This window comes from Urocampus carinirostris, chromosome 2 (assembly GCF_059441175.1).
Source record: "Urocampus carinirostris isolate Australia breed hairy pipefish chromosome 2, RoL_Ucar_1.0, whole genome shotgun sequence".
Lineage (NCBI taxonomy): Eukaryota > Metazoa > Chordata > Actinopteri > Syngnathiformes > Syngnathidae > Urocampus > Urocampus carinirostris.
In genome coordinates, this window is record NC_142350.1 from 5,365,608 (window position 1) to 5,389,623 (window position 24,016).

Consider the following 24,016-nt stretch of genomic DNA (forward strand, 5'->3'; position numbering starts at 1 on the left):
CACTCGTTGTTTTTGCACATTACGAGTGTCACTTTATTGCGATTGCACTAACGTTTCATTTAAAATAACAGTATCAGACGTTGTTTTCTTTGCGTGTTGACTAAATGGACAAAAAATAAAATGTTATGTCGATGTTGTTCAAAGATGTTAAAGATGTGTCACGAAAATGCTTTACCTCAGAGAAAATAATAAAACGGCTGTTTATTTTGGGAGTGAATGGAGTTGTGGAAAGCTTGTTTGTTAATAAAGTTTGACCTTTTTGAATGCTTTGTTGACATTCCCTTGAGCGTGGCAACATCTAGAGGTTGCATAAAGTAACTACATTCTCTACTGTAGTCAAGTCGTCACATTTATTTACCGTAAATAGCCCTTAATCCCAAAAATGTCTCGAAGGACTGCACAGGATTACAATTACAAAATTGCACAATTACCTGATCTTAAACCAGCATGCACTTATAGCGCCTTATAATGGGGTGCGTCTTATGTATGGCATAAGTTTTAAAATATATCATTCATTGAAGGTGCGCCTTATAACATGGTGCGCCATATAGTGCGGAAAATACGGTAATACAGTACTGTATATAAATGTATGTAAATACAGTAATAATACAGTAATGTTTCCTGTGCAATTACACATTTGAAGTTTTTACTCCGTTCAAGTTTAAAAGTTAAATATGCACATAAAGAAGGTCTTGTTTTTTGTTGTTCCCCTCGGGAATTTTAAAGCTTTATTGTCTATGTTGACTATGTTGTTTTTGTTTGCCGACTCTGTCCTGGGAGTGTTTCTTGTTTTTCGGCTTTTCATGGAAAATAGATCTTGATGTGTCTTTCGATAAAATTGTCTCCTATTTAGCAGAGAAAATGACTTTTGATTGTTATTATTTGTTAGTCAGTAATTCCTTTTTTTCACACTAACCCAGAGAAAGCACAGAAAGGAAAGTCAATGTACATTTGAGCAGGACAGATGAGGTCCAGTGTGTTGATTGCTGTTGGTTTTAAGTAACAAGAGATTTTTGCACTTTATTTTATTGTATTTCGAGGCAATATTTCTTTTTAATAATTTCAGATGATTGAATGATAGAAAATGGTTATGAGTTGTTGTTATGAGTTATGTTATGAGTTTTTTATATAAAGGACATTTGTATCTTGTGCCTGCTGAAATTAAAAATGACTGACAGAGTCATAAGAAAATATTGCTTTATTTATCCAATCATATTGTAATATATTTGTTGTGTTTTCAGTAGGTTAAATCTTGGTTTCAGTAAAAATTGGACAGTCCGGCCCTCGGCTTGTAGCCAAATGTTTTATTTGGCCCTCCGTCCATTTGACTTTGACACCCCTGCCATACAGAGAGGAGGGCTTCACCTGGTTCAGTAGTGACAATGCCAGAGCCTCTCGAATAGACCACATATTTACAAGGGGTTTAACACTGAGTGATGCCAGATTAATTCCTGTCTTTTTTTCAGATCACTTGCTACTGTCGTGCTCTCTCTCATTTCCTTCAGGTATGACTGTTGGGAGGGGTCTGTGGAAGTTGAACTGCTCCCTGCTGGAGGATGAGGCCTTAGCCGCACAGTACAGGGAGCCGTATAAGGACTGGCAGACCCTATAAGACTCGTATGATTCACGAGCACAATGGTGGGAAATGACAAAGAAACGAACGCAGATTTTTTTTTTTTAAATGCAGGAAAAACAAGAAACTTAAAGATGAAACGCACGTCGGGACTACAAAGAAGACTCCCAACGCTATTTTACCCTAACACAAAAGGGGATGGACTTTATGATGAAATCAGAGAGATCAAACAAGAACTAAACGCATTGGCGGAAATAAAGAGCAAAGGCATCATAATAAGAAGCAAAGAAAGAGAAATAGAAGAAGGGGAAAAATGTAAAAGAAATTATGAGCAAAAGTGAGGGGCTTTTTAAACTCAAACAAAAACGGGCTAATAACAAAGGAAAGTAGTGAAATAGCCAAATTAGTCGAAGACTACTACATAAAATTATATGAAAGGAAAGAAACACATGAGAATGAAATGGGGCATGTATTAGATCATATCTCGAGCCGGGACCCCCACAGTGGAGCTCCGGTTCCCTCCTCCGGGTGGGTGCAGACGATTCTTCTTTATGGCTGCGTCCTAGGCTTGCCGCTCGCAGATTGTATGGTATCTGCAGCCATTCGGAGCACAGCCACGGGGGGGGATCTGCCCGCACCTCCTTACCAGCAGGTTTCTGGAGGTCCAGATGGCGTCTTTGATGGCGGCGAGAGTGAGCCAGTTCTTGACGAAGTCGTTCTGTGACCTTTTCGACCGACTCACCCCGTAAAGCACGTACTGTGCGTCAGGGACCTTCCCTGCTGGCAAATCCGGGAATTTTCCTAGGTGGCCGGCCATTGTGCACAGGTCCTCGGCAGCGCTGCACTCACAAAAAAGGTGCCTCACCGACTCCTGGGCGCCACAGCCAGGTCGAGGGCATGTCGAAATTGCTGAAATTCTTCGGTGGTGCATTACGGCTCTGACTGAGAGAACCTCGTGAGCCACCATCCATGGATGATTCACGTTGCTCCAAACCGTTGTAGGCTCGCCAAACGCAAGCCCCCGCACAGGACTCACTGTTGCTCGCTCCTGCACAATAGCAATAAGGGCCCTGTGGTTTTGTAAAGTGTGACATTCTTGTGTTTCTAAATGAAATTTATTTAAAAAGTCCCGAATAAAGAGATGTGTTGGTGGCAAGTTAGAGGACACTGATATCAAATGATTGTTTGGTACAAGCTCTAGCTTCCGCAAGTACGAGCCCATCCAGAACTGGGTCATCGCTTGACTTTTCGGGTTGTTGGGTGGGCCCATAGTGTTTTGGAAGTGGAGGGAGACATATTTGCTCCCCAGGAAAAGCTGGAGGTCAGGCACCCATTTCCCCCCTTTTTCCTTTTTCTTTTTCATTGTATCTCTGTTTATCCTTTCCCACTTTGAGCCCCAGATAAAGTGAACGATGGCTCGTTCCAGTTATAAAAGCATGTTTCTTTTGGGCATAAAAACTAAACTGATTGATAAAAGCAGTAGGAGGATGATCGCTTTGATGATTAGGACCTTCCCCTCTATTGTCAGTTTTCTTAGTGTCCAACAACCAAGTCTTTGCCTAACTTTCCTTGTCACATCGTCCCAGCTGGTCTCGCCTCCTCCATTCGCATTGAGTTTTATCCCTACAATTTTCTGGTCTATTTTTAACACCGTCAGTGGGAGTCCTGCCTTTTCTGTCTCTGTCCACAGTCTATAAAACTTCGCTTGTGACTTTTTGACTTTTCTCTATTGAGCCTTGACCCAGACGCCCTCCCAAACAGGTCAGTCAAGTCAAGGGCTCTTTTAATGGATAAGAGGTCAATACATAAAATATTAAAATCATCCATGTACAAAACACACTTAATAATTTGTCCCCCACTTCCTGGGATATTGATCCCTTCGACAAATCATCTATCTTTTCTTAAAATTTGTGCCAAAGGTTCAATGCAAAGAACATAGAGAAGGGGAGATAAAGGGCAACCTTGACGTTTACCGCAGTTGATCTCTACTGCTTCCGATAAATTCCCGTTAATCATGAATTTGCTGTAGATGTCTCAATATAGCAGTCCCACCCACTTGATGTATTTTTGGGGAAAACCACATTTTTGCAGTACCCTGAAGAGGTATTGGTGCGACTCGATCAAAGGCTTTCTCAAAGTCTAGGTTTAGGACCACTAGTCGCATGTTTCTGTCTTTCGCAAAACAGATGGTGTCACGGATCAGCATGAGACTGTCGCTGATCTTCCTTCCCACGATGGCACAGGTTTGGTCCGGATCAACCAAGTCTCCCTAGACTACAGACATTTGTGTTGCTAAAAGCTTGCTGAAGATTTTACAGTTCACGTTTAAAAGCGTTATGGGTCGCCAGTTTTTTAAGTCAGTTTTGTCTCCTTTTTTTGTGCCACAGAGTAACTATCCCTATTCTGAAACTGTCTGGCATGTTGTCTCGACTGGAAAATTCGTTAAAAACAGTAATCGGATCCGGTGTTAAAATATCGCAAAAGTCCGATAAAATTCGAGGCTGAGCCCGTCCTCCCCGGGCGATTTGCCTTTTTTAAACGTCTTTATGCAATCATTCAGTTGGTCTTGGGTAAAGTCAGGTGGTTGTGGAAGGTAGAAGTAAGAAGGGAGAGGACCCATCTGGGCATCCCGGGCAGAGGACTGGAGGACGCTGCTTGGGAGGGTGGGATGGAATCCCACTTGAAAAGACAGAGCTATGCCCTTGCACAGTAGTATTGCCCTTTACACATTGGTTAACTGCTGTTAAAAGTGTCGATAAAAAATGTGCAAACCTCATATTGTTAGAATATGATATATTGAAATTGTGAATGAATGTATTAAATTGCTGTTAAAAGTGTCGATTAAAAACTCATATTGTTGGGATATGATAAAATGAAATTGTATGTTTAATTGCTGTTAAATATGTCGGAAAAAAATGTTAAAACGTCATATTGTCAGATATAACGAGATTGTGAATATGCTTATTTACTGTTGAGATTGTCGAGAAATATTGTTCAAACCTCACATTGTTTGCTGTTAATAGTGTCAATAAAATATTTCAAACCAAAAAAATCTAGTTTCAATCGCGGGACTTGAAGTTGGGTTTGGATTAAGTTTGTGTTACATTTTATAATATGGGCGCATGCGGCTTATATACAGGTGCGGCTTGTGTATGTACAAAATCGGTTTTCCTCTTAAAATGTGGGTGCGGCTTATAATCAGGTGCGCTCTATAGTCCGGAATTTACGGTAATTATCTTAAAATAAAACCCAACTACTGTCTAAAAGACGTCCCTATTCGGTTGGTTAATTAAACCTATTTTCGAGGGCTAAATTAGGAACTCTTCAGACGAGGTCAACACTAATTTCCATCATATTTTGTTGGGCTAAAAATAAAGGATTCCTTCTCTAAACATTTATAATTGTAAAAAAGACGCAATGGTTCTGCCCAAAAGTTGTCTTGATTTATTTGAAGAGGAGCGTCTTTTTGAAGACTAGATTTGGACATCTTTAGAAAAGTAAACATAAAATTTACTGAGCTTTTGATAGGCTGAACAGAACTAAATTTTAGATGTTTATTTTGGGACTAAATAATATTTGAAACGGTCCACATTTAGCCCAAAATCTGATGCTGGGTGTATTTTCCGAGTGATATGGTTGGTTGGTTGGATCCCTTAAGCACTCGGGTCATCATTTTCTGTGGTGTGTCTTGGGCATGTACAGCCTGGTGGCGCCCATCCCACTTCTGGCCAACATATGTTTCCACCTGGTCTCGTATTGGGGACCGCTCCTGTTTCAGGCAAATGTGCTAACTACTGCACTAATAATACTTCAAAAGAAAAGCGATATGCAGTCCCTTCTCAAGGTTTCTTCGTTTTCATCATGTTGAGGTGGGCTATACAAATAAACATGACTTGACTCAATTATTAATCAGCTGTATAATTAATAAAAATAACTTATTTCTTACCTCTAACCTTATTGCAGTTTAAGAAATAAATTACTCAAAAGAAGTTTTTTTTGCAAAACTGATATTCACCAGTATATAATATTACAACTTTATTTCAAAACGGCCAATTTCACCCAGTTCAGTCCCAACTCTGATATCACCTTGAACAGGCACCGGCGCGCCACAATAACTTTTGCTTTATCTCTTTTCAGGTTTTTTTACAGCCCTCTCCTTGCAGTCAGCAAGGCCGCTTGTCCACATTTCAACAAAAACATGCAGCATGGAACACAAAGAGGTACAGTTCTTGGAATTTCTGACTTGAGGGAGGGGGGGGGGGGGGGGGGGTTTGTGCGTAGGGGGAGGTTTTTTGTTTTTTTTTTCACGCCCTTGCATCTTTTCAGGCCTTTCCAGTCAGTTGTTTGAGTCCCTCAAGGAGTACCTGAATAACAGCAAAAGACTGCAGCCCATAATTGGTATGAATAACCCTCTGGATATGACATGAATCCATTCTGAGGTGGGGATCGTAAAATGAAATTGCCATGTTGCAGAGGTTAATGTGTTCTGAACCTCAGTACCTTTGATACAAACACTAAAATAACAAAATATTATATGGTAAGTACAACTCATTTGTAATATTGGTGTATAGAAAACATGCATGTAAAGAAAAGCGAAATTGAGTTTTCATTTAGTGTGACCTGACTTGAGCTGGTACAATAAAGAAGTATTTCTCAACCTTTTTAGAGCCAAGGCAAACATTTTTCATTAACCCCTTAATTTTTCTGTAAAAGTCGCCCAAAATCCCAAACCAAGACATACCCAAAGCAAATTGAACGGTTTTCTTGAACCGTTTGGAGAATATGACAGGTTTTTTATTTATTTTGAAAGGTAAGCCTGAGGGGTTTTGTCCCAAAATGAAATAATCAAAGCCAATGCTACTAACAGAGTAATCTGGGTTGGAACACATAGAAGGGTTTTTGTCTTTTTGTTTTTTTTTTTCAATCAAATCCCTGCACTTGAGTGTAGCATATGCCTCTTAGCTGGGAAATAGATTAGACAATAGCTTGAAACCATACCTTCTACATTGTCAAATTTGATCACAATCTGAAAAACCAAACATTGGATTTTACGCATTTTTCTAATGGTAGGTGTAAGCGTTTCCTCAAATTACCATTTGGAGATGAGTTAACACTACAGTACTCAAAGTTTTTGAAAGAGTAGAAATGTTTGACTTCTCTTTCCAGAAGTCAATGATTGTGCACAATTGCGCGTATTAATGGTCTAATTTGAATACACAGTGAATAACTGCACCACCTGTGTGTCAATAATTATTTAAACCAGTTTTACTGGCTGAAGATGAAGAAGGTTGGTTGGATCCCTTAACCACTAGGGTTGTAGGGGGACCATTTCATATGGTGTGTCTTGGGTAAGTACAGCCTGTTTGCGCCCCTCCCTATCCAGGCTAACATATGTTTTCACGCTATTGTATCATTGATACAGCGAGAGAGAAGCCCGGCGTAAACCCGAATGAATGATTGACATTTTTGGCCCAACCTGAATGTCTGTTCGGGGGATGGTTTAAGGCCTTACCTTTTACAGCCATGCAATTTAGGGAGGTTATAGATTTTTGTTCTTTTTTTTTCGTATTTTTCGGTCATTGCAAGCTTTGTTTTCATAGTTATCATGGTCAGGTGTATCGACATTTCGTTCTGTGTACATTGTTACAAAGAATGACAATACAAAGGAAATTATTATTATTTTATCTCCTTTTAGTATCACTGCTAGCCTTAAAGCCCATAAGTCATACAATATGAATAATAAAGAATTGTATCGAAAATAATTGTATAGTTGGGAATGTAACCAAATGGTAATTAGTTCCGTACCCCAGATTAAAAATCAATAACAAAATAAGACAGTGGGACCTCGGTTATCGCGGTAATGGGGACCAAAACCACCCGCGAAAAGTGAAAATCTGAGAAGTAGCGACGCCCCTTCAAAAATGCTTAAAAAAGATTTTTATTTTTTTTAATTATTTTATTTTTTTTAGGCCCGCGAAGCTCTGAACCGGCAAACGTCGAACTGTGAAGTAGCGAGGTCCCACTGTACTGTATATACTGAATAACTAGGTATTATTTATGTTTTTTTTATGTAAGTTTTGTCTAATGTTATTTAATAGAATTATAAAAAAATTAAACATGACCAAAAAAAGAAGGTATTTTATTGACCTTTGTTTGATTGTGGAAGGATGCAGGGGGGGTGTTGGTGGCTGCAATGGTCGATTAAAAATAAAACAGTTTTTTCCCACTTGCAATAATGGCCTTCTTATTTTAATAATAGTGCAGATTGTAAATTGGTTACGGCCATGCAACTTAGCAGGGTTAGCGAGTTGTGTGCCTTCTTTGTATTTCATGATTATTAAAGGCTTTGTTTCCTCTGTTATCATGTTTTTCATCTCCCTTTGGCATCACTGTAAGTCTTGACACTCATCACAAATAAATACAGTACCAAAAATACGTTATTGTATCGCACCAATTCGCTACGTCTTTACCAAGCACACAAGAACTGATTGAAGAGAAGTTAATTGTGGGAGGAAGGTAATAGCATATCAGCTTTTTTATGAGGCTGTGACGCAAATTGATAGCATACAGCCATTTGATATCACGTCAACTAATAGCATACAGGAATTTTAGAGACATAACTCGTCATGTGGTATGGTTTGGAAAACGCTGTGAAGAAGCGCAGAAAAAACATTTTATTTATTTTAAAGTGAAAACGTCTTAAGGTTGGGTTGCCATATCCCGGGGCTCTACTGTATCTCCAATGTTACAGTATCATACTAGCGTTGAGTTAACAGTCTCGTCTTCGCAGGGTTGAGCAGCATCACAGAATGCGTGGCGGCGAGCTCGAGCGGCTCCGGCGAGGTTGTGTACCTGTGCGAGGCGTGCTCGTGTCGGTTGAGTAAAGGTGACATGCGAAACCACATCATGGGCAGCCTCCACCGATACAATTACACGGTGAGTGTGAACTGAAGCTGAGAGGGTGGAATAAATGTGAGCGACCACATCATGGACCGTCTCCACATATACAACTAGACGGTGAGTGCGAACTGGAGGTTAAAGTTGACATGCGCAATCGAGGTCGACTGATTATTGGCACCGATGTTTTGGAAATTTGATAGATATTGGTATTAGCCTTTTTATTTCTTCAATGCGCCGATTATTAAGTCTCACATGTAGTGGACTCGCTCTCTTGCTCTCCCACCTACTCTTCCTCTTTTCTTGCTCTACCTTCACCTTGTGATTGGATAAGCGATCAGGGCAGAGCCACTTTAGATGCAGCTCGGCCAACTCTTCCCGACATGCCCATGCGCTTGTTTGCGATTAAGAGGTTGTTAAGGCTTTGTAAGTGTGTGCAGTCTTCTTTCGTGCTTAAGGAAGATCAGCAGGACATACTCGGTCAACGTTCTACCATATTTATTACTAAAATCTAGCGAACATGAACACGTCTCTCATTCAACTTAATACGGCAGCCACCCACAATTACTAAATAATGCGGTGCACAATTCTATTACACAATGGAGTGCGTCCTACCGTAATATCACTCGTAAGAGCGCTATTACATTGTAAAATCTTAACTGAAATGGCGTAAAGTGTTCTCAACTTGTTTTAGATAGGCACGTTGAGGTGCAGACTGATATATTAGCTGTTATATTTACATTAGTTGGTCAAGCAGGCGTCTGGTTTCGTGGTTGAAAGAGAGCATAAAAAGCACGCTAAAGTGGGAGTGATAAACTCTTACCATAACATAAAAGGCACGCTAAAGTGGGAGTGATAAACTGTTACCATAACATTGAATCGTCAATCTGGCTCTAAAATAAGAGTGCCCACATTATCAATTTGACAGCTCTGTTAAAAGTCATGTATGTTGTATTGACATTTTACATTATTTTTCGCAAAATATATATATATTTTTTTTAGATCAACCAGGGAGATATTTACGATTTCATGTGGCTCTTATACAAGTTGCTGCTAAGCCTAATTTTATTTCCTGCACTGATAGTTTTAGGTTTAAGTGAAAGATTAGTTATTTAGTTGTCAAAATTCTGATTTATTTCCCGTAAAAAGTTTTATTTGAATTTTAACAAATATTCTTTGTTTCTTTTTTGCATTTTTTTGAAATTTCTCACACAAATTTTTAAGCTTTTACAGCAAATGAATATCTGCTCCAAATATCTGTTATTGGCCTCCATTCAATACGAGTAATCGGTAGATAGCCCTGAAGCAAACATTGGTCGATCCCAAATTCAGTTTTTATCAATGCTATTGCACAGTGAGATGGAACTGGAGGTTGAAAGAAAGATGCGGAACAAAATCAGACAGCCTCTGATACAATTACACAGTGAGTTTAAAATGAAAACGAAAGTTTTCATGCTGAACCACACTGAACCACATGGGTAGCCTCTACTAATACAATTACACACATTACTATAAACACGTTATTTGAACTTAAGGTGAAAGGTTACATGCACAACCACATCATGAACAACCTTTTGAAACGGAAGGTGAAATGTGCAACCAAGTCGTGATCCGCCTCTATTGATACAGTGAGTGTGAATTGAAACTGACATGTTTAAGGTGACATGTGCAACCACATCTTGGGCAGCCTCCATTGATATGATTAAACAGCGATTGCGAACTGAAGGTTAAAAGTGACGTGTACATCCAAATCATTGGCAGTCTTGTTTTTATATTCCAGACACTCTGGGTTGAGAGTAACGTAATATAAATTCCCTCTTTATGCTGCAGAATTGACAATAAAGTTTACTTTGACTTTGAAAGGCAAAATGCGCAACCCTATAAAGGGAAGCCTACATGTATAACTACACAGTGCGCCTAACTGAAGAGTAAAGATGACATTTGCAACCCTATCATAGGAATCCTCCACAGATACAATTACATGATGAGGGCGAACCGAAGCTAAAAGGTTGAATCCCCGCCGATCTGTCTTTCAAACAGAAAGCTTGGCACCCTGAACTGCTACCGGAGGTGGAGCAGAGCGACACTGACATGTCCTGGCTGGCCTGGCCCCTGATGGAGATTGCCAGGAGGCTTGAGGACATTGAAGGACCTGGGGGCATCAAGGTCTCTTTCAGGACAATAATATTGGGTCGCAAATACCTGCAGAATATTTAATTTAGCACTGCGTAGGCATTACATATATATTTTAGTGCTTTTGTTAACTTTTAAGGTGTGTGTTTGCTTGCTAGCCCGCTAGCTCAATTGTTAACAATTTTTTTCATTTTTTTTAAGCGCCTTTGTTAACTTTATAGGCATCTGTCCTCTTGTTAGACAGCTAGTTTAGCTGTTAACAAGGGTTTATTTTTAGAAGTGGGATGTGTATTAGCTTTGAGGGCATCTGTTTGCATGTCACCCAGCTAATTTAACCATTAACAATGTTTTATTAATTTATTTTAGGCACAGTTGATAGCATTTAAGGTGTCCGCTTTTTACCCTGGGAACAAAATGTTTTACTAATTGAATAGTGTTTGTTGGCCTTTAAGATTTCTGTTTGTTTGTTAGCCTGCTAGCCTAATAATACCAATATTTTTCATTCTGAGCTTGTTGATTTTTAAGGCATCTGTCCACTTGTTAGCCTACTAGTTTATTTTTTAACATTGGTTTATTTTTTGAAGGGGAAGTGGATTAGATTTTAACTCATCAGTTTGTTGTTAAACTGCTAGTTTAACAATCAAGAATTTCCCTCCCTTTTTTTTAAGCTCATAGCTTTTAAGGTGGCTGATTGTTAGCCTTGTATCATGTTTTATCATTTCTAAGCATGTTGGTGAGCTTTTAAGGTGTCTGTATGGCTGTTGGCCTGCTAGTTTAACTGTTAACAATATTTTCTTATTTTGAAGGGGACGTTGGCTTTCAAAGAGTCTTGTTCGCTTGTTAGCCTGCTAGCTTAACTGTTAAAAATATTTTCTCTTGGGGGGGTGTTGGTGGCTAATATTTCTTCCTACTTTCACTGTTGTTTACATGCTCTCAGAGTACCTTATCTTCATTGAATGTGAGTTATTTACGTGTCTTATTAGCATATTAAATTCATTATTAGCAAAAAAAATAGATTGGGGGGGCTTTCTAATCTTTTTTCCTACTTACATTTTTGTTAACATTCTCTCATGGTGTTTTCTTTAAATGTAAGATTTTTGTTATCTTGTTAGCCTGCTAGCAATATTTTCAGATTTTTGGGAGTGGATCGTCTAATCTTTTTCCCTATTCACATTGTTAGCATTCTTACAGAGCTGTATTTATGGATTTTTTTGTTTTTTTCACTCTCGTTGTTAGCACGTCTGTTAGCTATTCGCTTTTTTTTAAGTTCACATCATGTGAACATTTGCTTCTGTTAGTCTGTTAGCTTGTTTTCTCCTGTTTGCCCTTTGCTATGCGTCCTTCTTGTGCCCTACTGTCCTGACAAATAAGAAACCTGTGTTATCATCTTTTGTGTGTTTTCATTTAGCTACTAGAAGTCAAAGAGCCTGAGTTGGAGATGCTAAAATCTGCCTGCGACGTTGAAGGTTATTTTAACACTCTAATATAATTAATCGTTTACTTGGCTCATCCAATTTTTTTGTCCTTTCACAGCGATTAATTTGAGCAAGTTCCTCATTTCTGGACCCCCTGAGCTCCAGACCCCCTTAAAAGTGATCGACGAATGGGAATGTCCAGACAGCAACGATTTTTACCTTGCCACCAAAAGTCCACAGAGTTTTGGCCACACATTGAGCGATCGCTTCAAGGGACCGAAGCCCATCGTAGGTCAGTTTAAGTCAAAGCATTCAAAGGGAATGTGTCATAGAATCATCACACAAACGTAGAGCAAACAGGGAAATCAGAGAAAGACAGGACGCGAAGCCCTTTTCCTTATGCCCTGTCCAATCGAGAACATCAAAGAAAACAGAAAACCATAATTGATTTATGTATGAGGGAGTAGCGGTAATGCACACTTACTCTCTCTGCATTTTATTGACAAAGTTTGAAGCGCATTAACATGATCACAACACTTCATAGGGTCAACCCCTTAATATGGAATTCTCCAAGCTGTCTTAAGAACCTCGATGAGGCCAAAAAGAATATAGCCCCTAGTAATAATTAAAAGAAATAGAGATAGATTGATACTTTATTCATCCCCGAAGGGAAATTCACAGTGATAAATGGGTTAGTACATAACTATATCTCACACACCTTGTATGACAGCTTTCTAGTAGTCTGGCCCTGCCTTATTCCTGGACCCTGGCTATTTCAGCTGAAAATGAAAATCTCCATTCTGATCCCCGCATATCCCCCTTTTGGGAGGTGGCTAGAGTCAAGAACACAGTCACATTCACCAAACATTAATTCGCTTTCGCTCTTCCCAACCTGACTCTGAACATTAAGCCCATAGCACAACAAGCGGTGTGTTACTGTGCCATGCAACCCTCCATCAGCAGAGAAGCCTAACAGCATACACTGGCTTATCCCCTCAGCATCATATTCGTCAATATCAGTCATTCTTAACTATCCTTCACCATTCACCTCTATCCTTGGCACACACTCTTACATTAATTTAATTAACAGACCTCACATCCTGAGCACGTTTTTCCACCCAACCATAGTCAGGCCTTCCTCTCATTTTATTTTATACCACTTCTGCACTACACACTTTTTAAATCAAACTGCTTTCATCCATTCTTTCCATATGTCCAAACTTAGGATCGACTGATATGGGGTTTTCAGGGCTGATACTAATTATTAATATTAAAAGGAGGCTGGTAACCTATATTTGGACCCGATATAGATTTGCTGTAAAAGCTTAAAAATTGGTGTATACAAATTTAATAATGCTAAAAGAAACAAAGAATATCTGTTTATAAATTCAAATTGAAAATATCAATAGCGAGCTGAAAACTTTTAATGTAGGTTTCAGATCAGGGAGTGGTGTAATAATAGTCTGTGGTTTGCAATAACCTGTGCAGCCCTTTGAGACTCTTGGTGATTAAGGGCTATACAAAAAAACATGACTTGACTAAATACATTAAAATTTCAACCTTATAATGGTGCTCTGGTTACAGCAATCAGTGAACAACTACAATAAGCATGCATTACAATAATGCTATTATAGCACACTATAAATATGCATTACAACATGAACACGGTGGTCGATTATTTATTTAAATGACTGAAATAATACGTTTAATGACTGAAAGATGTTTGTATGTGGGTGTTGGTGTAAAGGGAAAGTCATATGACACTCTGGGGGCTTAGCACTCCCAAAGCTTTGAACCTAAAATCGCCCCTTGTCGTTAATATTATAGAGTTAAGCTACGTTGATTAGCCTCCAGTGTTAGTGACGTTCCTGTGAATCTTAATAAACTCATTTTATAATTAATAATCGCTTTTTTTTTGTTTAAATCTTGCCAATCAATATTTCTAAATAAACACATTATAAAGACTACAATCGTGACACTCGCTCTATTTGAAGCGGTGTTGGCTACTTCCGCGTGTGTGTGTGTGTGTGTGTGTGTGTGTGTGTGTGTGTGTGTGTGTGTGTGTGTGTGTGTGTGTGTGTGTGTGTGTGTGTGTGTGTGTGTGTGTGTGTGTGTGTGTGTGTGTGTGTGTGTGTGTGTGTGTGTGTGTGTGTGTGTGTGTGTGTGTGTGTGTGTGTGTGTGTGTGTGTGTGTGTGTGTGTGTGTGTGTGTGTGTTGCTGCACATTGACATTTACTCGACATTTCAGTCAAGGTTGGTCACAAAGGGGGTGGAGAGAAAAAGGACGCTTATAGCGAATGTGAAACGTATTCGCAAATATGAAAAAGATATGTGACAGTCCCAACTTTCACTCCAGTGGGACTTCCGGCTTCAGAGGCTCCACCCCAGGTTGTTTATCCAATAGGAAGGCACAGGGTGGGTGGCGACAGAAACGAGAAGGCAGGAGAGGGAAATAAAATTTTCGGCTCGGCTGTTGTTCGGTGTTGTGATTAATAACAGCTGAATTGGCTTCATAATATCTCTCAAATTCCCAAATATTGGTGCAGATAATCTGCCCGCCTGATAATCGGTCGACTTCTAGTCCAAACCATCTCAAAACATTTGCTTAAATCATCTCCGCAAGCTCTCTCAACACCAGTTATTTTCCTTACTTCATTATTCTTTAACCTATCCATGATTAAGGGCTTTACAAAAAATATAGTACTTCATCAACAATGTTGTCGTCATTCCCCAAGCATCAACAGGTTCAGGGAGCGAAGTACACGCCAAACACAAGTAGAGAAAAGCCAAGAAAGGTGTGTCTTTTTCCTCTAGTAAGTGTGTGCTTTTTTGGGGGGGATATTTTTTTATTGGACAAACAGAAGCAAAAAGAGGAGCCTTTGGTGTGACATAAGAACTGGTCCACTAAAGTAGTGGATGGATGCAATAGTGGGGGGAGACGGTGACGGTTGATTAAAACTAAACTGATTTTGAAATTTCCCCTTACAGTGATTGTCTCCTTTTTTTTATAATATTCCAGATTGGCTTGAGATTTGTGTGGCTCTCTCGTATTTTTCTGATAATGGCAAGTTTTGTTTTCGTGATTATCACGGATAATAAATACAGTACAATAATACAGGATAATTTTGATGATTTGCAGCATCTTTAAGAAGCACACAAGATTCCTAACCTAATCAAGAGAGATAACTGCATTGTTGCAGGAAGTTCGGCCAATACCACATCAGCATTTACATGATGTTGTCGCGCAAACCAATACCATACCAGCATTTATATGCCAACTAATAGCAAACTATATTTTTAAAGAAATAACTCGTGATGTGGTATAGTGTGGAAAAATCGGTAACGAGGGCAGAAAAAGGGCAGAAAAAACATCTTATCTCCACTGTCAAGTGAAAACGTCCCAGGGTGGGGTCGCCGTATCCCAGTGCTTAACTGTATCTTCAATGTTACAATATCATACTGGCGTTGAGTTTACTTTCTTGTCTTCGCCAGGGTTGAGCAGCATCACAGAATGTGTGGCGGCGAGCTTCCACGGTGCAGGCGAGGCTGGGTCCCTGTGCGAGGTGTGTGAAAGTAGGCTTAGTAATGGCGACAAGCAAAACCACATCATGGGCAGCCTCCACAGACATAATGACACTGAGAGTGAACTGAAGCTGAGAGGTTAGAATCAACACATTATGGACAGTCTACACATACACAGTGAAGGCGAACTGTAGGTTAAAATTGGAATGCGCAACCAATTCAGGGGCAGTCTGATACAGTTACACGTTGAGTGCGAACTGAAGATAGATCTACTTTGTCATTCTTGTACACATGTATACAGAACAAAATAGTGATATATCTAACCTGCAGTTTCCATAAATATATGAATAATACATATGAAGTTAAAATAAGTATGTAGTTAACATAGTTTCTGAAAAAGGATACTGTACAAAGTGCAAAATGAATTGTGAGGATCTTGTAATGTACAACTATATGAATGTGCAGCCCAGACGCTCTCCTACTTATGACCATTCGACTTACGTAAAACTGTAGATACGACAAAAAAATTCAGGGTGTCAAAAAATATCCGGACATTGCTGTAAGTTAGATTTTGTATTGTGTGCACCTTTTTGCGAGTACAGGACTTTACTGCAGTGCTTCTTTCCGCCGCTACCGCCGTGTGGCGCTGTGAGAGGTCACCCAGCAATCCACCCAGAAGAAAAAAAAATCCGCTTCCTCTTCCTAGTTCTTGTGTAAACTCTCTATACTGTCTATGACTATACTAGGTCCAGCGCACTAAGAACTTTGACATTTTTATTGTTTAATATCACGTGCATCCATTCAATATGGTTGGTGTCAAGTGTAAAGGAGAGGCGAGTCGTTTCTTTTGAAATGAAAGTGGAATAAGAAAGCTTGATGCGGTTGAGAAAATGGTCAGAATGCTGTTTTTCAGCCACTTTTTCCCACAGAGGAGGACCTCTTGAAGCGCATCCTCCAAAAGTAAGTTAAACTCAACTTAATCTATCTTTATAGAGCATAGAGTAAGACCTCGGTTATCGCGGTTAATGGGGACCAAAACCACCCGCGATAAGTGAAAATCTGCGAAGTAGCGACGCCCTTTCAAAAAAAAAAAAAATCTCATCTCATTATCTGCACCGCTTATCCTTATCAGGGTGACGCCGCGTCCACCGAACTCGCTCAGTCGCGCGGCCCGGGAGTGACCTCCGCAGACTCAATATTTTTTTTTATTTTATTTATCATTATTATTATTATTATTATTTAAACCATTACAGACCGCGAAGCTCTGAAGCCGCGAACCGCGAAGTAGCGAGGTCCCACTGTATTATTCTATGAATTATTTTTTTATTTTTTGTTTTAGTACATAACAATACAGGTTACTTATACAACCCCTAAACATACTTATATAATCCTAAAACATACAAAATATAGCACTGAAGCAACTTGCCAACAAATTTAACTTCGTAAGTAGGCCAGAGTCTGTAGTAGGTAAATAATCATACTTATGAGTACTGTACATTGGTGCAAGAGGAGCAGCTGAACAAATGTGCAAAATGGGAGGCAAGGTAAATATGTTCACTATACAGTAACAAAGATAAACCAAAAAAAACGTTTTTAAAAAATTAAATTATTTTTATTATAACAATTTAAAAACAGATGTGTGAAACCAGCTGGGTAGGCTTTTAGAATTGGGATTGACCGTGTAATATTCTAACGGCCAAGGGGACAAGCTGTTGCTGAACCTGCATTAGACAATACAGTGCGATCTAGTGGTCAAATATTACGCTCAGGATAGGCAGCGCTTCTGGCCAATGTCCTGAATATAGGGGACAAAAGTCCCAATGATTTTCTCTGCTGTCCTCTCCACCCTCCTCATACTGCTCCAGGCGGAGCACTGCTGCCTCCACACCATACAGAGATACAGTTTGTCAGAATACTCTATATGATGCTTCTGTAGAATGTGGCAAGGGTTGGTGTCGGCGGCTTGGCTCTCCTCATCCTCAGCAGGAAGTACAGGTACTTCTGCGCCCTCTTCACGCGTGATGAAGCATTCACAGACTGGGTGGGTTTGTCCGTGATGTGCACACCTTGGAATTTAGTGAGGCATGGTTCGGCGTTTTTTTTTTCCTGAAGTCACCAATGATCTCTTGTCAAAATTCTGCACCAGCCCACCATCCGCTCCACCTCCTCTCTGTAGGCCAGGTCATTATCCTCTCTGATGAGGCCAACCACTGTTGTGTTGTCCGCAAACTTCACAATGTGGTTTGTGGCTGACCTTGGGACACGGTCGTGTTTCCTCAGGGTGAGCACCAGGGGGCTCAGGACACAACCTTGGGGGGAGCCCGTGATAAGAGTGAGGATGTTGGAGATGTTCTGACCAAGTTTCACTGACTGGGGTCTGTCAGTGAGGAAGTCCAGCAGCCAGTTCCACAGGGGAGTGTTGAAACCCAGTAGTCTGTTTGTCTACCAAGTGTTGTGGGATGATTGTGTGAAATGCTGAACTGACAACCAGGAACACTATCCACATATGGGTGTTCTTCTCCTCTAGCTGCGTCAGGCTCAGGTGAAGAGCAGAGGATACGCAAACTGAAAGGGGTCATTAGAAGTGGGTAGAATGGAGGTGATGTGCTCTTTAACCAGCCTCTCAAATCATTTAATTATGGTAAGAGTTCAATAGGCTGTTAGCCGTTCATTGATGTGATGGGGGGTTTTTCGGCACTGAGATGATGGTGGCAAACTTGAGGCATAATGCTACCTTGGTCTAGTGAGGTATTGATAATGCATGTTAGGACACCCGCCAGCTGATCGGTGCATTCCCTAAGGACCCGTCCTGGAATGTGTGGAGGGGCTGGAGCCTTCCCAAGTTTTGACTCTTTTAAATGTCTTCCTCACAACAGCTGAGTCCAGGAGGAGTGCTCTTTCATCCTGATGTGGAACCACTTTCACTGCATGGTCGCCATTTAGTGCCTAGAACCATCCAAAGACTTTAAGGTCATTCAGGAGGTCCATGCCAGTGCCCCCCACTGGGGCAGTGGTTGGCTAGTAGTTTGAAATGGCCTGAATGCCTTTCCTCATATCCTAGATTTTTTGACTGTTAGATCTTTTTGCTAGTCTGATGGCACGGTTCAGGTTGGCCCTCGTCATCAGATTTAAAGCCAAGGTTCCATGCCTTTTAGCAATTTGTCCATCTCAGCAGTCATCCAAGGATACTGATTGGCACGAGTGCAGATGTTTTGGTGTTGCTGCTGCTGCTAGATCGCTTCAAGTCGTCTAAAGATGATCTTTAGGAACGACATGGAACGCTTCGGTCGTGCTACGAGTTCCGCGAATTTTGGTGTTGCTGACTTCCTCAGTTCATTTACTGACGTAAGCTGACACATGCATGGCATGGTTATCTATGTTCAGATTGATGTTGTAGGTGGCAGCAGATTTAAATATGTCCCAATCCGTGCACTCAAAGCAGTCCTGTAGTGCCTCCATTGCCCCCTCAGTCCACACCCTCACTTGCTTCACTGTAGGTTCACTTCTAGTCAGCAAGGGGTCTTTAGCAGGAAATAGCATGACAGAAAGGTGGTCTGATGAGCCGAGGTGGGTATGGGGGATGCTTTGTATGCTCCTTTGATATTTGTATAGGATAGGTCTAATGTGTTCCTACCGCTTCTAGCAAAGTCAACATGCTAGTGCAAATGTAGGCAAACTGCTTTCATGTTGGCTTGGTTAAAGTCCCCAGCAACAATAAAAATGCCTCCGGTTTAAGCGTTCTGCAGTTTACTAACCGTTTGGCAGAGAACATCCATTGCCTCCTTTGTATTAGCACTGGGGGTCACGTACACAGCAGTAATGATAGTAGCGGTAAACTCCCTGGGGAGGGAGAAGTTGTCACAAAACACAGACAAAAGGTCAATTTCCCGAGAGCTGTGATTTGAAATTATCTTAGCATTTTACCACCAGTTATTGTTGGTATAAATGCAACTACACATTGAGCACACACTGCAGAGTAAAGGTGACATCCATCCATTATCTGCACCGTTTATCCTCAGGGTTGCGGGGGTGCTGGAGCCCATCCCAGCTATCTTCAGGCAGTGGGCAGGGGACACCCTGATCGGGTTGCCAGCCAATCGCAGGGTACACAGGGACAGACAACTCATTCGCTCATTCACTCCCAGGGACAATTTTGGACCGGCCAATTAACCTGACAGCATGTTTTTGTAAAGGTGACATTTGCAAGCATATCATGGTCAGCTTCCATCGATACAATTACACGTTGAGGGCGAACTGAAGCTAAAGGTTGAATCACTGCAGATATTTTTTTCTTCTCTTTCAAACAGAAAGCCGGGCACCCCGAGCTGTTATCGGAGGTGGAGCAGAGAAACACTGACATGTCCCAGCTGATGGACAACGCCAGGACGCTGGAAGGACCTTTGGACGTGAAGGTCTCTTTTAGGGAAATAACATTAAGTTGCAAATTCCTGCAGAAAACTTGACTTTAATACTGTGCAGATATTTCATGTACAATACATATAAGTTAAGCTTTTTGTTAGCCTTCAAGGTGTTGTTAGCCTCAGCTTCACTGCTGACAAAGGGCAGTGTGTAATTATTAGTGTCTCGTAGTGGAAGAAAAAAAACTTAATTCAGTAAAACACATTGATTTTAATAGTCCAAAGTACATGAACTATCAAACCAACACTAATTTTTATAAACATTCATAGGTCGGGAAATTTGTTTTTGTACAACATAGCAGAATCCTAACGTAGTTGTCGCAGCCATGTTCGTCTGGCATCTCACTGCTATGCAGTGCTCATAGGCACTGGTTTTGTTCCCACTAGACAATACAGTGCGATCTAGTGGTCAAATATTACGCAATGTACCTTTTAAGGGGTCTGCTAGCCTATTTTAACTGCTAGAAATAATTCCAGATTGTTTTTCTAGAGGGGTTCTTGCAAAAATCTTCCACCTTTTATTGTTGTTTGCATACTCACAGACTTCTTTATTCAATGTGTGTTATTTATGGGTTTGTCTTCTTATTAGCATGTTAGATAATTGTTGGTAATTCTTTAAGATTTTAGGGGGGCGTTCTCGTCTTTTTTTTTTCCAACTTTTTTAGTTATTTTTACATATTGCTTTCTTTTGTTAAATGTAAGCTTTTATTGCGTCTTTTTTTTTTGTTAGTCTACTTGCTTAACTATTAGCTTTTGGGGGTGGGCTTTCTAATCCATTTTCTCTATTTGCATTGATGTTAGTGTTCTCATAGTAATATTTCTGGATTTTTGTTTTTTTTTTTCTGTCTTGGATTGTTGTCTGCATGTCTGTTAGCTATTGGCCTTTTTTTTTAAATTTGCTACGTGTGAGCATTAACTTCTGTTACAGTGTTCCCTTGGTGCCTTAAAATCTTGAAATGCATTAAATCCATTATTCTGAAAATATGGCCTTAATTGGCATTGAAATGTCTTAAGTCGAACATTAGAAAGTCTTAAAAATGTGAACACATTCTAAGTGTTAATTTTGTTTTTTACCTAAAGGATTTAATCCTAAAAAAGTTATTTTTCCATGAATCATGATAAAACGCTTCATAAATGGAATTAGTAGTTATCTACCAGTTTTGACAGAGGATCCATTAAGTGCTGTAAACATCCTTTTTATTGTTTTCCACGTCTCAACCTTTCGAGAGTGCCATGTTTTTTTTTTTACATGGTAAGATTTCAACTGAATCAAAATGTGATTTTGAAAAAAATCAGTCTTGCATTGGATTTCAAAAGGCATTAAAAAGTTTGACAAAGTCTTAAATTTAACTTGCCTAGAAAACCTGTGTTAGTCTTTTCGCTTGTCTTCTTTTTACCCTTTGCTAGACAATCTTGTTGTGTTTTTCTGTCCTGACAAATAAGAGAAGACTTTGTCTTTTTTGTGTGTGTGCATTTAGTTACTAGAAGAGTTTGAGATGCTAAAATCTGCCAGTGACATGGAAGGTAATTCTAACTATTCCAGAATGTATTGTTTCCTGTCCTCTCATCCAATTTCTTTGTCCTTTTGCAGCGATGTATTTGAGCAAGTGCCCCATTTCTGGACCCCCTGACCCACAGATCCCCTTAGATGTGATCAACGAGTGGAAATTTTCAGACTGCAACGATTTTACTAAAAGTCCACAGAGTTTTGGTCACACCTTGCGCAATCGCTTCAAGGGACCGAAGCCTCTCATAGGTCAGTTGAAGTCAAAGTATTCTAAGGGAAAGTGTCGTAGGATCATCACACAAATATGGAGCAAACAGGGCAATCACAGATAAAGACAAGCCGCCAGGCTCTTATCCTTGGGCCCTGTCCAATCCAGAACAACAAGACAATAGACACTCGTTGATTTACACATCAGGGAGTAGCAGTATCACATACTTATACTCTCCCATTTGCTGCTCACTCTGGATTTTATCGACAAAGTTTGAAGCGCATTAACACGATCATAACACTTCATAGGGGCCACCCCTTAATAAGGAATTTCCTGAGCCGTTTTGAAACTGGATGAAGCCAAAAACAATAAAGCCCACAGTACCGTATTTAAACGACCATAGGACGCAACGTCTTGAAAGGCGCTGTCTGTAGCTGGTTCTATTTCTGTATTTAATACATACACAGGGCGCACCGCATGATACGGCATTGGTTCCCTCTGCTGCCGCCGCCTTATGACTACACGGACAAGCAAAGTTTGCGTACGTAAAAATATTGTGGGAGCAAAACTTGAGTTTGGTTGTGCTTTATTTAAGTATTGATTACAAATTAAAACACATGGATATAACTTTTGTCAGTTTGTTTTTAAGATTCCTTCACTTGCAAACCATCGATTCATTGATCTTCAATACTCTTAGGGTGGCTGCTCGGTTTCCATGTTCTTCCGCCTAGCGTAGAAATCGACACACCACGGCAGACGACCTCCGTATTGGTTTAAGTATATTGAACTATCAAAACCGGTAAAAAGAATTCATTTAAAGTTGTGTGTAGCCACCCACCAGAAAACCTGAAAAGGGTTTTTCATCCGTTTTTCTTGATGAAGATGTCTAAATGTATGTGGTCCTTCAAAAAGACGGGTCGAGTTTTGAAAAGATTTACCATGGCTCTTAAATATCATAGGTCATAAATGGTTTGTCAAAGTAATTTATTTACCACCAGAATTTAGTTACATTGGTGAGTATGCTCTTTAAGCTAGAGTTATCTGAATAATATCTTATGTCGTTGATATTAACAGGCATGGCTTTCATGTACCGTTATGTTCATTCCTCTTTTATTTAAATTGCCTTTCAAAACTAAATGTATGTTTTTGGTGTTGGATTTTTATCAAATACATTTCCTCCCAAATGCCACTTGTATTCCGGGTCCGAGTTGTATGTAGTTTTCCTTCTTACTGTAGTTATGCATATTTTGGCTGGTGTGACTTGTTCTCTGGTGAGGTCCCTTAGTCCGGAAGATATGGTCCAGGGACCCCTGGCTATTTGGCGCTTTAGTTATTGCTGGTTCACTCCTTTGTGGGGTAAAATGTAATTTAAAAAAAAAAGAGGATCCTGCAAAAAAAGCATTGCTCTTTTCTCAGCAAGCAGGGATTTGATCAAGGCACGACCCCTCCCAAAAAAAGACATTGTCTAATTTAAAATGAGTGCAATTCCTATTTGTTGTCATGCTCTCTCGTGCTTTCTGATTCTCAGTCGGGAAGTAGGCAGGTACGCTCTAATGAAGGTCGCCAAACAAAAAAGGTGCGACACTACTTGGCGGGTAGTTCTGCTTCAGGTTAAAAGTGAAAATCGTGGGATCTCTGTACATGCAATTTTTGTCAATGTCGTCTCCTGTTTAATTTCTTTCCTTAGGTCTTTCCAGTCTCACAGAGTGCGTCAACGAGGAGAACATGAGCACCTACTGTTTCCTGTGCCACTGCTGCCGCTCTCGGATCAGCCCAAGGCGTTTCTACCAGCACGTGAGCAGCGTTAGCCACATGCACAAATACCTGGTGAGTACGGCCCACAGATAGCGGTAGAGCGCCTTGAATGTGACGTGAACTCCGCGCCAGATGGAAACGCGCTGTCGGGATTTGGTGGATGCTAACGGCGCTAGCTGCAATCTTGTGGCGCTGGCCAGAAATGTGGAACGCCAAGAAGGACGAGGAGACATGGAAGTGAGTTGAGTCTGATTGTTGGGCGGTATTGATGCCTTAATCTTCAATGTTTAAGGAAAATTTGTTTTTCAAGGTGATCACAGTGCCAAACTATTTATGTAAACAACTTGCAGCCTCAGTCAGAAGTTACAACTGGTGTAAGTATTTCTATTTTTTGTTGATTTTTATTTTTACAATCATCTAAGAGCAAATATCAAAATGCTTAAATTAACAAATTACCTGAAAATAAAAAAGTGATGACAGGTTAAAGCCAAAGGCTCAAAAGACACAAAGTAACTTTGGACGCTTTTTCTAACTATCTTTTATTTAAAAATATATATATCTTATTATAATAATAATTTTTGGGCCATTT

The 24,016-nt window shown here is 40.1% G+C and overlaps 1 protein-coding gene across 5 annotated transcripts in view; it reads left to right on the forward strand.

Annotated features, from left to right (window-relative positions):
- Positions 1–24,016, forward strand: part of LOC148370766 (uncharacterized) — a 32,333-nt gene that overhangs the window by 4,542 nt on the left and 3,775 nt on the right. For 2 of the 5 annotated variants that reach the window (XM_088328522.1, XM_088328523.1), the window contains exons 2-14: positions 5,711–5,793; positions 5,900–5,971; positions 8,364–8,509; positions 10,511–10,636; positions 12,012–12,069; positions 12,137–12,310; positions 15,510–15,580; positions 19,847–19,972; positions 21,436–21,481; positions 21,549–21,713; positions 23,360–23,499; positions 23,560–23,664; positions 23,738–23,801. In XM_088328522.1, coding sequence (XP_088184648.1) covers positions 5,772–5,793; positions 5,900–5,971; positions 8,364–8,509; positions 10,511–10,636; positions 12,012–12,069; positions 12,137–12,310; positions 15,510–15,580; positions 19,847–19,972; positions 21,436–21,481; positions 21,549–21,713; positions 23,360–23,499; positions 23,560–23,664; positions 23,738–23,801 — 1,315 coding nt within the window. In that variant the 5' untranslated portion in view covers positions 5,711–5,771. Of the gene's footprint in view, positions 1–5,710; positions 5,794–5,899; positions 5,972–8,363; positions 8,591–10,510; positions 10,637–12,011; positions 12,070–12,136; positions 12,311–15,509; positions 15,581–19,846; positions 19,973–21,435; positions 21,482–21,548; positions 21,714–23,359; positions 23,500–23,559; positions 23,665–23,737; positions 23,802–24,016 lie in introns of those variants that run through there. The other 3 variants (XM_088328524.1, XM_088328525.1, XM_088328526.1) reach the window with 3 other exon arrangements.